Source organism: Camelus bactrianus, chromosome X (assembly GCF_048773025.1).
Source record: "Camelus bactrianus isolate YW-2024 breed Bactrian camel chromosome X, ASM4877302v1, whole genome shotgun sequence".
Taxonomy (NCBI): Eukaryota; Metazoa; Chordata; class Mammalia; order Artiodactyla; family Camelidae; genus Camelus; species Camelus bactrianus.
This window is the reverse complement of record NC_133575.1, coordinates 104365068-104381652: the sequence shown is the minus strand read 5'-3', so window position 1 is coordinate 104381652 and position 16585 is coordinate 104365068. Positions and strand designations below refer to the sequence as shown.

At 39.8% G+C, this 16585-nt stretch overlaps 1 protein-coding gene across 1 annotated transcript in view; it reads right to left on the bottom strand.

Moving 5' to 3' along the window:
- Positions 1 to 620: 620 nt before the first annotated feature.
- SLC9A6 (solute carrier family 9 member A6) overlaps positions 621 to 16585 on the bottom strand; it is a 50588-nt gene continuing 34623 nt past the window's right edge. The window contains exons 13-16 of the mRNA XM_010952510.3: positions 15215 to 15245; positions 12912 to 12991; positions 7118 to 7223; positions 621 to 3325 (exon numbers count right to left, since the gene is read on the bottom strand). Coding sequence (XP_010950812.2) covers positions 3053 to 3325; positions 7118 to 7223; positions 12912 to 12991; positions 15215 to 15245 — 490 coding nt within the window. The 3' untranslated portion in view covers positions 621 to 3052. The remainder of the gene's footprint in view (positions 3326 to 7117; positions 7224 to 12911; positions 12992 to 15214; positions 15246 to 16585) is intronic.

Here is a 16585-nt window from a genome sequence, read left to right as displayed (position 1 = left end):
TATACTTGTACTAGAAAACGTGAGTTTGTTCAGGAAATGAGCCTGTGGTGTGGAGGCCCACCCTGGGTCTCTCACTGGATGGTAAACAGGGAAGCTGGAGTGGGTGTCAACAAAAGACGATCACGGCCACGGTCAGTGCCATTAACAGGCTGGGCCCAGTTGCTGTCAGCAAACCCCGACTGACAAAACTTATATACAAAAAGAAAGACCTATCTTTAACTTGGAAAAAGGACTATTTGTGTGATGGTGCTCCCAGCCCAACTTGGGACGGCCTTTCTGCCCAGCTGGATACCAAATGTACTCCCCATACAATGGAACGAGCATTTTCATGACGTTAGCCACCACTGGGCTAACAGGCTACAAATCAATGTAACAGAACGCGACTGCTTTGACTCGTGTTTCTTAAATGGTCCAATTGTGACCATAGGCAAACACATCCAGCCTTACACATAAACACCAAAAATTTGCCACCCCATAAGTTACGTTCTGTTAGGTTTCTGTTTGTTGCTTTTTTAAACATCAGCCTTCCCCTTCTCCCACTAGGTATATAGGTAGAAAAATAAATGAAGTCAGCACTCTTTACTCCTCACTAGAATAAACTGTGACTCAGACGCAGTGAGTGGTTATTTGCAAGGCTATAATTTTTTTAATGACAGATTTTCCTAAAAGAAACCACTATAACATCTGTCCAAGTACTCCAAGTGAAAACAAAAAAATACATAAAGATTAAAAGTCTATTACTTTAACAGCACACTGCCAAACACGGACAACTAGGATAAAATGCCAAGGAACCTTAAAAAATAAATTTAAAAGATGCAACATTCAAGTCATTCAAACGTGTAGGGTCCACAAGGAACAGAAAAACAAGTCCAAGAACAGTTCTACTTGTGCATGATGGTAGCTCAGACTGTCCCTCATCCAAGTTCATTCAGGTGTCTTAAACAATGGATGTATGAGCAGTTTGTTTTTTTCCTCTTCGCTTGGGGATGTGCACACAGATTAGAGGAGAGGAGAATCTTCCAGATGCTGATGTAAGCACTGCAGGCTTGGTTCTCCTCTGATAAAGTACGAAGGCAGATTTAGTTTTATCAAGCTTTATCAGTTTCCCTACGAAAAAGTCTTATGCATGCTGAAACAGATGAGTTACTGAATTTGCGATGCTAAGTATTTACAGCCGTTTGCTAAAGTGAGCTCAGTAACTTGACAGAATAAAAAAGGTAGTTGTTAATTTCCTGTAGAACCTTTTACAACATGAATAACTTCATGGGTAAGTGACACTGAAGTTCAAAGCCCCTCAAACGCACATTAACAAGAAATTATTGACTGCATGAAGAGGCACACGTCATAGAAAATGCACACTTCACGGGGTTCCTGCATGGCAGGAAAGTCACTACTACTACATAACAAATGGCTATGCCAACAGTTAGAGCTGCCACTCAAGGGTCCAACAGTAGAATTCCCTTAAAACCTCAAGGAGTGTTTGCATCACAGCGAGGAAACCTTTGGGAAAATAAGTATGTATTTTATTTGGAAAGATATTTTGCATTGGAAAATTTGAACATCATGTAAACAAATCCATTTTCGAATTGGGTTAAGATTTAAGGCAATGCTACTCAGACCTGGGGGGGGATGAAAAGCCACAAAAGTTTCTCTTTTTCTTCTGAAAACATTAACAGGTCAGAATCAATGTCAGAAAGGATCCCTCTGCTAAGCATTCAACGCACTGTTAGGTATTTTCAGCATTACAGAATAGAATCCACTTTCATACTCTGAATATGAAGTGGGAAATTGTTATGCACTCTTCCTTGAAAACTGTAAAAAAAAAATGGCAGCTTAGGTATTTCATATTAAAAAGTCACATGAAAATGCAGACAACTACACCCGGTGCACACAGGGGAGCACCCGCCCTTACAGTAAGCTCCCCGGAGCACTGTATTTCTCTTACGACTGGCTGAGGTGTAGTACAGACTGACCGTGGATTCATAAATTAACATCAACTACAGACTAACGAATGACTATTAGACACAGTAAGTTCAAAAATTTTACATTTTGCTCCTGTTTGGCTGCTAAAGAGCAGCGATTTAAATTGATATAAAAACTTCTGACCACAAAGCTTGCTATACAGATAAAGTACATAATCAAAAGGTAAGCAGCAATTGAATTTCTTATTTAAACTTATCTGGTATAGAATATTTACAGATTTGGGAAGAGAGATCTCTGAAGCCACCGTTCTCCTTACTCCCCCTCCTGACCTCTGCCCCCTCTCTGCCCGCCCCAGCCCCTTCAGACCAAAATCGAGTGCTCTGAACTATATACAACTGTACTTTGGCTAAGTGGGCCCGATGACGTGACTCCTTCCAAGGTCTCGATCTGGAAGAAGAGAAATGAAGTCTTGGAAGCCACCTGCAGCCTTCTTTGCCGAATGGTGGTGGACTGTAGCCAACAAATCTGTTCTTTCACAGTGAGGTGGGGAAAAGGGCCCCCACACTTCACTCCACAACCTGCATGGGGTGAGATCTGAAGCCGCCGGCCTCTCGCAACACAACAGGCCACCAGACAAAAACGAAAGAAAAAGGTCACGACACAGGCAGCAGCAGTCAACACGAGTTTCCTGACAAAGGAGCTTCTCTTACCTGGGCTCCCCCCGAAATAACACTCCCTCTTTCCTCTCCTTCCCCTCCCACCAAACAAAATTAATTCACATCACAAGAACTTGGTACTCTGGCTAAGTGTCAGGTAAATATAAGAAAGAGTAAATGTGTCACCGTGTATACTTGAACTGAGACATAAGGCTAACAGAACACACGACATCACTGTGAAATTAACTTTCTAAAACAGATCCGGTCTACATAGTGCAGCCAATAAAACATAAAAGAATAGTTTGTTCACAATCTGCCTTGTACAGGGTATTTATAGTCTTTCAGTGCCATATAAATAGCATTTATACAGCTTGAACATTCAGAGACATGCACTGGGACTTTTTAGGTAGTACGAATTTCTTCACAATCACATGTGCAAATTTTACAGATCACTAAGTGAGGAATTAGTAAGCTTAGGCTGGACTGTGTCTTGTATTATCTAACAAATTTAACGGGGGTTCAGAATCATCCATAGGAAGAACCAGGCGTGTTCCCCGAATGACCAGTTCGTGGTCCCCAAATGCCAGCTCCCGGTCCAAGGCATCTTCAGAACTGTTTCCCATAAATCTCCTCGGGGCACCAGATGTTGCTGATTCAGTGTTCACGGTAGAATCCCCGTACGTCAGGCTGATATCACCATCATTGAGAATAAGATCAGAGTCATCGTCTTTCAATTGTTCCTGGTTCTAAATGCAAATAAAGTAAGTTTTAAGAATTGTTAAGAAATTCAAGAAACATTCCCAGTAGGAGAATTTTCAAGGATGGTCTATTTTAAAAACGTTCCCGGGACTGCCCCCTGCGCTGAGAACAAAGTCTTAAGTCCTTGCCTTGGCTTAAAGACATGGGGTGGCTTGGGCCCTTCAGCTTCGTCTCCCACCACAGTCTGTTTCTCTCACCCCAACCTCCCCACTGCGTGCCCGCACACTGACAGCTGCCCAAATCTCTTGGGTTTTCTCTTACCTCTTGTCCACTCTCCCCTCCTTCATGTGATGAGTGCCTACTTATCACTGAGCTCTTGGCTTAAAAGTCACTTCCTCCCAGAAGTCTTCCTTGACCTTCCGAGGCTAGCTCAGGTGTCCCTCCTGCACTCCCCCCCGTGCCCTGTACTGAGCCCTCTCCCTGCAGTGGCACTTGCCCTTCTGCATAACTGCCTGTGCCCTGGTCTGCTCCAGACCTCCCCCCACTAGACTCTCAGGCCCTTGTTGGCTGCAGTCCGATCACCTAACAGTCTGGGGCACACAGAAAGCATTCACCAAAGGTAAGTTCAACTGATTGTTGAATGGATTTATATAAATGAAGCTTTCACGTCTGCATCAACAGTGCCTAGAAACACAATGTCCCTCCTAATATATTGGACCCTCACTACATACTTGTCACCCAGCTCAATAAGGTCTGGTTCTAATGGAAACTTTGGGGCCAAAAGAGTATAATTAAAGTTCCACAAAAGGGGAAAAGAAAGTCTAGCATGTACAGTGCCATTTCGGTAAATTAGAAGATGTGCATGCCCACAGAGAAGCCTGAAAGGGTGCTCAACAAACTGACGGCGGCGAGCTCTGCATGGCAGCACTGCTAGCGGTTTTTGCTTCCTTATGTCTCTGTACTCTCTGAAATTTTATTATGAAGACATACTACTTATAGTTTTATTTTTTGTTTTGTTTTGCTTTTTGGGGGAGGGGGAGGAGGTAATTAGGTTTATTTACTTTTAATGGAGGTACCGGGAATCAAACCCAGAACCTCGTGCGTGCTAAACATGCGCTCTGCCACTGAGCTACACCCTCCCCCGCTATGCCTGACATACTACTTTTAAAAATCAGAAAGTCATTTTTTAATGTAAAGAGTAAGAATCATTCTAAATACTCACTGATCAAGCAAACAAAGTCTGTGACTAATACTCCTTGAGGAAAGGAGAGCTGATAGAAACATCTTACATCCAGCTCTCCTCTCCTGTGTGTATCTGACAATTTTAAATTTGTCTAAGAGAGTCAAAGAGACTGAGGAGACTATTGGGCAAAAATTAAAACCTAAAAATAAAACTACTGTTCCTAGAAATCTGCCTAAATATTCAAAGACAAAGACATGTGAATTAAAAACCAAACAAACCATTCCACCAACCAGTCATAATCCCTTCCTGCCCAATCGAGTTATAACAGAAAGTCTAACGAGCGTGTCTAACACTCAGTTCAGCCGGATTCACAACCAAGCTCCGTGGCGCCTTCACACGTCAGCAGGGGCTTTTCAGCCCCTTCTAATGCCTTTAGTAAGCCTGAGGTTTGGGGCAGTATCTATCAAAGTTTAAAATGCATATGCCTTTTGACTCAGCAATTTAACCTTCTATATAACTATTCTATTCTATATAACTTTATATACTAGGGTAAATTTACACATACAAGGATATTCACTGCAAACGTTGTTTGGAATAACAAAACCAGAAAAGGAAACAACTTAAAGGTCTAGCCATAGGAGACATTAAATCAGTGTTGGTAAAGCCGCGCCATGCAGCCCTCAACAGAGGGAAGGTAAGGGATCTCAGGTACTCACAGAAAGGTATCTGAGATGTATTATTAAGTGAAAAACGCACTAGCAGGATGATACTCTTATTATGAGCCCATTTGTGTAAAACAATAACAAGCAAAGCTATATATACACATGTAACTCTGTGTAGATAAAATGTATCAGGGAGCATCCACAGTAAACCTTTAGAAAGCCTGCCTCTGGGGGACATAGGCAGGAGGAGGGCGACTTTTATTTCTCACTTCGTACACTGCGTACTGTTTGAATATCTGGCCATAATCATGCTACTTCTATAACTAAAAAAGTAGTTAACATAACAAAAACATTTAAAAATTAAGTTTTATGGTTGTTACAGGCTACAACCCCCAAGAGACATTGAAATCCTAAGCCCGAGCACCTGTGAATGTGATGTTCTCAGAAATAGGGTCTTTGCAGATGATCAAGTTGAGGTCTTTGGTGTGGGCCCTGACTGGTGGGTGTCCTTATAAAAAGGGGAAATTGGGAAACAGACACACACACACACACACAGGAAGAATGCCATATGAAGAGGAAGACAGAGATCTGTGCGATGTATCTACGAGCCAAGGAACGCCAAAGACTGCCAGCGAATCACCAGAAGCTGGGGAGAGGTCCGGGAGAGATTCTCCCTCAGAGCCCTTGGAAGGAACCAACCCCGCTGACACTCTGACCTCAGACTCCTAGTCTTTGGAACTGTGAAACAGTAAGTTTCTGTTGTTAAGCCATTCAGTCTGTGGTACTGTTATAGCAGCTCAAGGAAACGAATACAGCAGTGCTGTGTTTTGCTATATTCCACAGGACACAGAGTCATCGTGGAAGTCTTCTGGCTTTTGGTGATGGCGAGTGTGTGTCTGGAATCCAAGAGCTAAGCCTCACCAACTTAACTAACAAAGTTGGCTGACCCCTCTGCATGGAACGAGGACTGTGCTTGAGAGGGGAGCCTGGGCAAGGCGGGAGGGAGAGACCACACAGGGTGCTCCCCCAACCCCAGGAGCACGACCTGTCAGAAGTGTGCACTCCTCAACATAGCACAAAGCTGTGGGGTACTCCTCCCTGACCAGGTGCCACCCCTGCTAAGTTTACCTTTCCCTGTCCATCCTCTGTGGGATCTGCTCTAAAACAGCACAGAGGAGGTCATACGGACATGCGGGGGTGCATGTCTACACTGCTTTACCACAGCCTCACCTCTCAATCAAAGGGTTGCATAAGAGTAGTAAAAATTGGTCAGTTTTGTTAACATGGGCACTTTATTGGATGCCACAGATTATTTTTGAAGGGTTCGGTTAGAATGAAAGGTTTTCAAAAAAGAACTTGAAAAATTAAATATTCATATTTTAAAATAAAAACTGGTTAGCATTTGTTATTTCTTTCTTTGTTGCAATACCTCCTGAATCACCAAACCTATGTTGGTAGCTAAGGACAAAATATGAAACCTAGATTATATCGAGATACGCTCATGCCTCCCAGCGACGGGGAACACAGATAAACCTTCCCTAACATCCAAAAGTTAGTAGGTATGAAACAAAAGGCCACCTGTTGCACTTTAGGGGCATCAAAAATTGTTTTAGTAATCCTCTCAGTGTGACTGTGACAACCTCGATTTACAGATTAAAATATATGCATTTAGTACTGAGCTCAGGCCACACACTGCACATAATGAAAACCAACGTGGAAACAGAATTATTCAGTAAAATCACTGATAGTAAGATAACAGACTATTCTATATCTGTTTTCAAATGATGTTTCAAACACTTAAATGATACTTACAGATTTCAGAGCAATTTCTGGCTAAGGAAAATATGCTTATATTTCCACTTATGGCTTTTATGCCTTAAAAGCAAGCAAAACAAAGCAAAGCAAAACCAAACCAAACCAAACCAGTTACCCATCCATAGAGCAGAGAAATTTAACTTAATGAAGAACTCACGTTCTGGATAAAAGTAACTTACCTCATAAGCCTGGGGGCTAGTTAGGCATCTCGCAATGGGTCCACAGCAGGCAGGGAGGGTTGTCGTAAGAGGAGGCCCACTGTGCGTCAGCAGAGGCTTCAGATAGCTGTGCTGGTTAAGGAAGAGCTGCGTTCCTTTATCCACCAATTTAGAAGGACAACTCATTTGATAACAATCACCATCAAAGTGTACCTACCAGTTCAGATAGCAAATGTTGTCTCATTTCATGACTGCATCATATCAGTGAGACAGCAATGAGAGGGAGATTTTATTATCATCTCTATTTCATAAGCATGGAGACTCAGGCTCAGAGAAGTCAATGATCTGCCTAAAGTCACACAATTAAGTAAATGGAGCAAAAATACTCGAACCCAGATTGGCTTGATTCCAAATCCTGTGCCCTTTCTACATCATATTGCCTTTCTGATTTTACTAAAACCAAAAGGAAGACAAACTCACTAACAATTTAGCACTGAAGGAGATATGGAAGAAAGTAAAGAATGGTAAGAGTCTGAAAAGAGAGTAAATATTCCAGTGGTAAAATATAGTAATAAAAATGGTCTTCATTATTTACTGTGGATTCAGCTGGCCTCCTGAATGAGTTGAAACTTTAGTATCAAAGGAAACTCAATCCTAAAAACATTAAAAAAAATTATATATCATGAGTTCCTCTGTGTTAGACTCTCATTTCAGTATTCATTTTTTCTCCAAAAATAAAAATAAAAACATCTTGCCACACAGAACCACTGAAAATCTGGAATGATGAATTCTACTAGTGCATCGAGTACAGAAACTACCAGGTCTTACTTTAGTGGTACTTAACAGGGTAGCACTGAGGATAGTAAGTATTGGCATTTAACTCTACAAGAACAAATTCCTTAAAAACCAAATCTTATCAAATACTGACAAAAGAAAATCTGATTAGTCCCGTATCTATTAAAGAAACTAAAATACTTTCTCATATAAAAAGCTCCAGGCCCAGATGGTTTCACTGGTTAAAATCTTCCTGGAACTTATGGAAGAAATAACATCAATCTTATACAAACTCCTCCAGAAGATAGAAAAAGAAGAAAATTCTTCCCTACTCATTTTATATAACCAGCATAATCTTTAGAAACTGACAAGGATATTTTAAGAAAAAAAAATCACAAGTTAATATCTCCTCATGAAAATAGACACAAAAATCAGACACAAAATATTGGCAAATTAAATCCAGTGATATACACCATGAATAATACATCATGACCAAGTGGGATTTGTTCCAGCAATGTAACATTGGTTTAACATTCAAACAATTGATGAAAATCAGCAAAATAACATATTAAAGGAGAAAAAATAAACATGTGATAATCTCCATTGATGTAGAAAAATCATCTGATAATATTTAATACATGTTCATGATAAAAACTCCAGCAGACCAGAAATAGAAGGAAATATTCTTAAATTGATCAAGGGTATCTCAAAAACCTATAGCCAACATCATACTTAATGGTGAAATATTGAAAAACTTTCCCCTGAGGTCAGGGAAAAGACAAGAATGTCCACCATCATCATTTATATTCAACACTGTGCTGGAGAGGTCCAGCCAGTGTAGTAAGACATAAAAAAGAAATATTCAATATCTTGTAGTAACCTATAATGAAAACGAATATGAAAACATATATGTGTATGTATGACTGAACTATTACACTGTACACTAGAAATTGACACAACATTGTAAACTGACTATACTTCAATTAAAAAATACAATATATTGGAAAAGAAAAAATAAAACATTATTATTCGCTTGACTGTACAGAAAATCAAAAAGAATCTACAAACTATTAGAAATAGTAAGTGAACTTAACAAGATTGCTGGATACAAGGTCAATATATAAAAACCCAATTGTTTGTCTCTATATTAAGAGCAAATAAGGTGGGGTGGGCATAGCTCAGTGGTAGAGCACATGCTTAGTACGCATGAGGTCCTGGGTTCAATTCCCCAGTAATGCCATTAAAAAAAAAAAAGCAAACAAGTAGAAAATAAAAAGAAATAAATACCATTTATAAGAGCATCAAAAATATCAAATACTCAGAGATACATATAATGAAAGATGTGCAAGACTTGTCACTGAGAACTACAGAACATTAATGAGAGAAATTGAAGATCTAAAGACATGGAAGGATATACTGTGTTCAAGGATTAAGACTCAATATTGTTAAAATGTCAGTTCTCTCCAAATTCATCTATAGATTTAATACAAACTCAATAAAATTGCTAGCGGTTTTTTGTTTTTGCAAGTGTGCACATGTGTATGTGTGTTTAGAAAATGACAGGTTGTTTCTAAAATTTAGATGAACTTATGGTTACCAAAGTGGAAGGGGCGGGGAGGGACAGATTTGGAGTTTGGGATTAGCAGATACAAACTACTATATACAAATAGATAAACAACAAGGTCCTACTGTATAGCATAAGGAACTATATTCAATAGCTTGTAATAACTTATAATGAAAAAGAGTATCAAAAATAATGAAAATATACACACACACACACAAAACTGAATCACTATGGTGCACATGAGAAACTAACACCACACTGCAAATCAACTATATGTCAATAAAATTTTTTTTTAATTTAAAAAATTTAGATGAAGATGCCATGGACCTAAAATAGTCAAGGCAATACTAAAGAACAACAAACCTATAGAATTTCCCCTATTGGATAGTAAGACTTATTATAAAGTATAATAATTAAGACAGTGTGGTATTGATGTAAAAATAGACAAATAGAAAGATTCCAGAAATAGACCTCCCACTTATATGGTCAAGTGATTTACAATAAAAGTTCCACTATAGTACAGTGGGTTAAGGATGGCATTTCTAATAAACGGTGATGGGTCAACTGAATACTCATATGGAAAAAAGTAAGTCTTGACCCATATCTCACACCATATGCAAAAATTAATTTGTAATGGGTTGAAGGCTTAAATCTGATAGCTGAAACAATCATACTTTTTAGAAGAAAATAGGAAAACATCTTTATGACCTCAAGATAAAAAAGATTTCTTAAGACACAAAAACTACTAGCCATAAAGAAAAAGATTAATAAAATAAACTTCATTATAATGAAGGATTTCTGTTCCTCAAAAGAGAAGATTAAGAAAATGAAAAAGTAAGCTACAAATTGGGAGCAGATATTCACAATACATATAACTAACAAAAACCTCAATTCAGGAATATAGAAAGAACTGTAAGTCAGTAAGAAAAAGATAAAGACAGTTCAATTAAATAATGAGCAAAAGAACTGAACAGACACACTTCATAAAAGAGGATATCCAAATGGCCAAGAAACATGAAAGGATGCTTGACCTCACCGGCCATCAGAGAAATGCAAATTAAACCACAGGAGATATCACTACACACCCACTGAGATGGCTAAAATTTAAAAGGCTAGCAAATACCAAGTTCTGGGGGAGATGTGAAACAACAAATTGCTGGTAGAGGTGTAAACTGGTTAGAACCACTCTGGAAAACTGGTTGGTAATATCTATTAAATCTAAACACACACTTGTTCCAAATTCCACCCAAGAGAAATGAGTGTCTATGTTCATCAAAAGATACACATATGAATGTTTAGCTTTATTTGTAATAGCCAAAAGCTGGAAACAATCCAAATATTTATCAACAGTAGAACATCTGACCAAAAACCAAACCAAACCAAACACCAAAACCCTGTAGTATATTCACATTATGGAATACTACACAGCAATGACAAAGAATGAATTACTGGTACAGGCAACAATATAGATAAATTATGCAATGCTGGGTAAAAGAAGCAAAACATAAAGTAATACATAATATATGATTCCATTTATATGAAGACCAAAAACAGGTAAAACTAATCCATGTTGCTAGAAATCAGAATAGTGGTTGGCCTTTTTGCTGGGATGGGGCAGGCCTTCAGGGAAGGCATTACTGACTGCAGGGAACACAGGGGGGTGCCTTCTGGGGTTCTTGAAATGTTCTCTTTATCTTTATATGGGTGGCAGGCACACAGGTGTATACATAGGTCAAAATTCATTAAGCTGTACACTTAAGATTTGTGAACATTATTGCATTTAAGTTGTATCTCAATTATAACAAACAATCTGGCTGCACAAAGGAACTGAAATCTAGAATGATGAATGATTAATTCTACTAGGGCATTAGGTATTAAAATTACCAGGTTAGTCTAGTAGTACTGAGTCAAACAATTCTTGGTGTTTACTTCTATAAGAATTTACAGAAAAATAAGCTATTATTCTACTCTTTCTCTACATGAAGTTTATTTAACTATTTTGTCTATTATGCGGAAAGTGTACAAGACATTTCAGCAGGAAAAACTAAACAATTTTTGTTAAATCAGAGGGATTGAAAAAGCCCTAAGAGATATAGGAGTGGCTGATACCCAAAATGCTAAAAATGGAGCCAAAAGTAATGACAGAATCATTAAACAGTTTTAAAGAGCCAGGATCTCTCCCCCTAATGGGAGCCTTCTTTTTTTAAAATTCTCACAGGCTTTAATTATTAAATTATAAAATCACAGCACCATTCAAAATTAGCAGCAATAGAATATAGTTTCTTCTATTTATAATATCTTTAAATTTTTTTTAATTGAAGTATAGTTGATGTCCAATATTATCTAAGTTACAGGTACACAATATAGTGATTCACAATTTTTAAAGGTTATGCTGGGGGAGGGTATAGCTCAAATGGTAGAGTGTGTACTTCGCATGCAAGAGGTCCTGGGTTCAATCCCCAGTACTTCCATTAAAAAAATAATTAAATAAAGGTTATGCTAATGAAACTCTTAATGCCATAGATATGCTTGCATGCGTATTTCCATATAGTAATTTAATTTGAATCATTTGAAAAGGTGAATGTAAAAATCCAGCAAACAGAATATAGTAAGTAGTAGCTTCTAATGATAAATGTCAAGTGCATTTTTCTTAAACATAGAAGGTTTTGACTAGAAAGTCAAAAGCAAGGAAAAAACATTTTACATGGTTGTCCCAAAATTTGCTTCAATGGAACATAAACCTACTTTTGATTCATTTCCTGGTAAGTCTCAGCCAGGAAGAACTCCATGGTCCCTTTTTCTAGTTTGATATTCAAATAAGAAAGTAATTTGAATAAATAGTGAGTGATAACATTTTTTAAATGGGATGATTTAAATAGGTTATTAGATATAACCCAACCCAAAGTATAGCTATGAAGAAGACTGTTAAAATAGGACTTGAAAGAAATTTGGTAAATAATGAAGCATGGGCATTCTGAATAGAGAGGAGTCCCCCAGTCTTTGGAAAGGTCAGAAAAATAGGCAGATTGCTGACTACCGTGGTATCTCAAATTACTGCGTTTCTCATTCTCATGTTTTTTCCTAAGGCAGCCCTTCCTCTTTTACCCTACCAAGTACACTGACAAGAAACAACAAATACCTTTTACAGCATTCACTGGACTAGCTAAAGGACAATAAATGTTGAAGTTCTCTCAATAAACAAACCTATATATTAAACCAAGTCTATCATAAGGGCTCCTGAGTCCATGCACACAGTCAGCTTCTGCAATAACCAGTCCCTACTGGTTTCATGGGTTTTCAGAGGAATTCATTTGTGTGAGTTTCCTCTAGTGACTTTCTCCACTAGACTGAAGGGGAAAGGGATGATCAAAGGTAGGTTTTATATTCCACTTCAGCAAGAGAATGGTCAAAAGAGTTGTCCCATTAAATTATAATTATTTGTATCTATATTGCCACTTTGTCCTCAATTAAGGATACTTATGATCAAAGTTGTACCATATCCGGAAGAGCCAGGCACTTTCTGCTTTGGTAGTTCTTCTTTCACTCTCAGGAATACCCTACAAACAGATAATAAAGAAATCAACACATACACAAAGATAAAAACACATTTATTTAAGAGCCATTTCTCTGTAGAATCAGAAATATAGGCTACCATGAATGAAAGACTCTCCAATATGGGTAACATTAGAAATTTAATAGTTTGTATATTGCAGCTTTGGAATAAGAACTTGAATCTTTTTCTGAACACATCTATTACTCAGGCTGCTTGCTGATTTATGAGTCTAATGTCATTAAAAAAAAAATCACTGTGGGATAATTCACCCCCTAAATCTAAAAGGCTTACACCTTAAGCGGAAAACATCACATGGACATCCCGATCTTGGGGAGCTACCATGGAGTTCCAAAAGTAACCGGCATTTTCAAAGTTGCTACCAGGTTCTTAGAACACTAGGAAGTAAGTAGGGAAATTCCATGGTAAGCCTGACTGGCTAGGAGGGAAAACTAACATAGCAAGCAGGTCTCTTCAAAAATAGTTTCCAAAACCAAACTGGGTCCTTATGTGTATTATGGTGCACTCAGCAGTGGCGCTGTTAGGCCATTTGTCTCGGCTCTGATACAAAGCAGTTAGGCAATCCTCTCCCTCCTTTGGCCTCAGTTTCTTCAAGGATACAACTTGACAGAGAATCTCGGAGGCCCTCTCTATCATGAATGTTCTACAGTTCCATGATTTTTGAAGGGCACAGAGTTTGGATTCTGGGTTTTGGTTCCTGTCCTTCCTGATCCTCGAAATAAATCCATCTTCCTCTCAAAACACACGTAACATAAAAATGTTTGAGAACACTGTATGGGTTTACAAGAGCCCCAAACCACCTGTATTTCCTTTGGTTTGTATGTCTCTGCTTTTTGAAGAGCAATGTATCCATAAATCTCATGATCGTCTCACCACATAAACAGCTGTACACCCACTCCCACGCTCCATACCTACTATAGCATCCCTCTCTGCTTCCCAGTGGACACTTGAAATATTGAGTAAACAATATACTCATAAGCCGAGGCATCCATACAGTTGTGAGGGCAAGGGGAAAATGGCATTTTTTCTGGATGTCACATATGGTCACTCCCCTACCTGGCTCTCTCCCTGTCACTTCACTTCCATTTCTCCTCTGTGGTGACAGAGGTGACATAGCAGGTGGAGACGGTGATTAAGCATCTGTCTGGGGAGCTGTCTGATAACTTTATTCTTACTTGGACATGGTGGTCGTGGCAATGAGGAGTTATTTATTACCCCTTGGAAACTACCCCAGCCAACTGGCATCATGAGAATTCATCCAGCCTGGTTTGTACAAGTATTTCAAGCCCAGGAAATTAGACTTTAAAGTTCTGACCACAAAAGAGGCAAGTACTTACTATGTCACATACAAACATCACTCAACAGTTAGCAAAATTAGCATTTAGGAGATGAATCTGATAAATTTTTTTGAACTACACTTTGAAGATAAACAGACCAGGGCTTGTTTCAGACAAAAAAAAGAACTGTGTTTTGAAAGAGATGCTTTCTAGCTTCAAAAACCTAATTTCTGTGATTTCCCATTCTCATGTTGAGGGCAGAGTCACATATTCAGTGGTGCTCAAAAAGCATTAAAAAAAAGTGGAGGGAAAATACCATACAAGGGTGGTCAGTCTAGAGAAGGCACTGAGTTACACTGCACTCAGTCTACTAGGTTCAGGTTCAGAGGACAACCAAGAAAGTGACATATGGCAGGAAGCAAGGAACTGTGGGGCAGGGCTGGGGCCCGGGGCAAGAAAGTGCATTCTCCAGAACAGGCAGGGAAGAATGGCTGAAGAGTCCAAAACTTCTCGGCAGTTCTCAAGGGCAGCTGCTGGTCATCCAATTTGAAAGTTACACAGGAAGAGCAGCTGGAGTGGGGCTTACATCAGAGACAAGCCTTCATGCGCAAACCAAAGTGGAAAAAGGCTCCCTGTGCCAGAGCCGTCACTTGAAAACCCAGCAGTGCTCAGGGGACTGCTCTGCTCTGTGGCCAAGGCCCAGGCTGGCCCACAGATAGGAGAGCTGTCACCCTTCATAATCACACGCTGCCTAAAATTTGGTTTGTCTCTATCGAGCAGTGAAAAAAGCCAGGAATAATGTCAGTTAAAAGCTGGTGCAAATAGGACAGGATCTAAATAACAGTGGCATGAAGTCTCCAGTAGATTTGTTTTGTTTCTAAGTGACTGCACATTGGACAGAAATCCCAAAGACAGCACAAACGCATATTTACCAAATGTTCTTGGTCTGAGTCGACACCAACCCTATAGGAGAAACACAAAAGGAAAATGAGATCTTGAAGCCAATAAAAGGTCTGTTCACATTCGTACATTGTCAGGCAACTTTTCTCAACACAGAAGCTATGGAGCAGTTAACATTTCCATGCTTCGAGACGGCTGCTGATGTAGACTTCTGGCTCCTGCCACTTTCCTTAGCAACAGCTTGGATCCTAAGGCAAGCAGGGTTTACTAATATTCTCTTCCCGCCAGCCCACTTACCAGTTTCAGAAAAATAACCCTTTCTTCCCTGACTGTAAGTCCACTAGAAGCAGAGCCTGGGAAAGCGGCACTGCCCCAGGGGCTGAATAAGGAATACGGGGTAGCTCCAAAACCAAGGCCGGCCCGGTGCTGTTCCGGGAGGGAGCTGCATGTTTTCGGACCTCTCAGCTCTCATGGCAACATCCTGTTACGATGACTGAAGAAAGGGTCTAATCACAGGGGTTTTTTCATAGGTGAATGGACAGACATTGCCCTGGTTCTTTATAATTCTTTTTTCTCTGCTTAAAATTCCTGCTTTCCATATCCCAGGAAACAGCTTCATTATGAAGAAGCTCTCTTTGACTCCCCTACCTCCACGACACGAATGCTCAGCAACCCTGTTAATTCTTTCTCTAAACTGTTTCTCAGACGGTCCGTCTCTCTCTTCCAACTGTTCAAGCTCGGGCCTCTTTCTGACTCATGGGGTCTGTCGCAATGGGCTGTAAGGTTTTCCAGCTGCCAGGCTCTCCCCAAGAGCCAGCTGTCTAAAGCAGAGAACTCACTGCGCGATGCCCTTGACCAAAGACTCTGAGAGCGGCTTACAACCCAGAGGGTCACGTCTAAAGTCCTCTGTGTGGCACTCGAGACTCTCTACAAACTAGTGACCCCCGCCACTCCAACCTTCCTCCCCCTCATTCTCTCCTATGTACTCTGTGCTGTGTCCTCTCTCCAGTCCTGTCCTCTCCTGAGCCTCCACGCCTCTGCTCGTGCTGCTCCTTTGACCTGAAATGCACTGTCCCTCATTTTTCTCTATTCCTTTTTCAAGTTCCAAATGAACCGTTCTATGAACCCTTCAGGCAGAATCATCTTTCCTCTGTGCTTTTATAGCACTTTCGAGATTCCTCTATTATAATATTATTTACCTGTCAGTCTCCCCAAACAGACTGTGAGCTCCTTGAGGGTAAAGGCCATGGTTCATTTCATCTCTGTACCCTCAGAGTCTAGCAACAGTACCTGACACATAATAGGTGCTCAAGTATTTACTGATTAAAGTCACTACTACAGACAACACAAAAAAAAACCTGCAGTGTGAGAAGCTGCAGCAGGAGCATCGCAGAATACGTGTA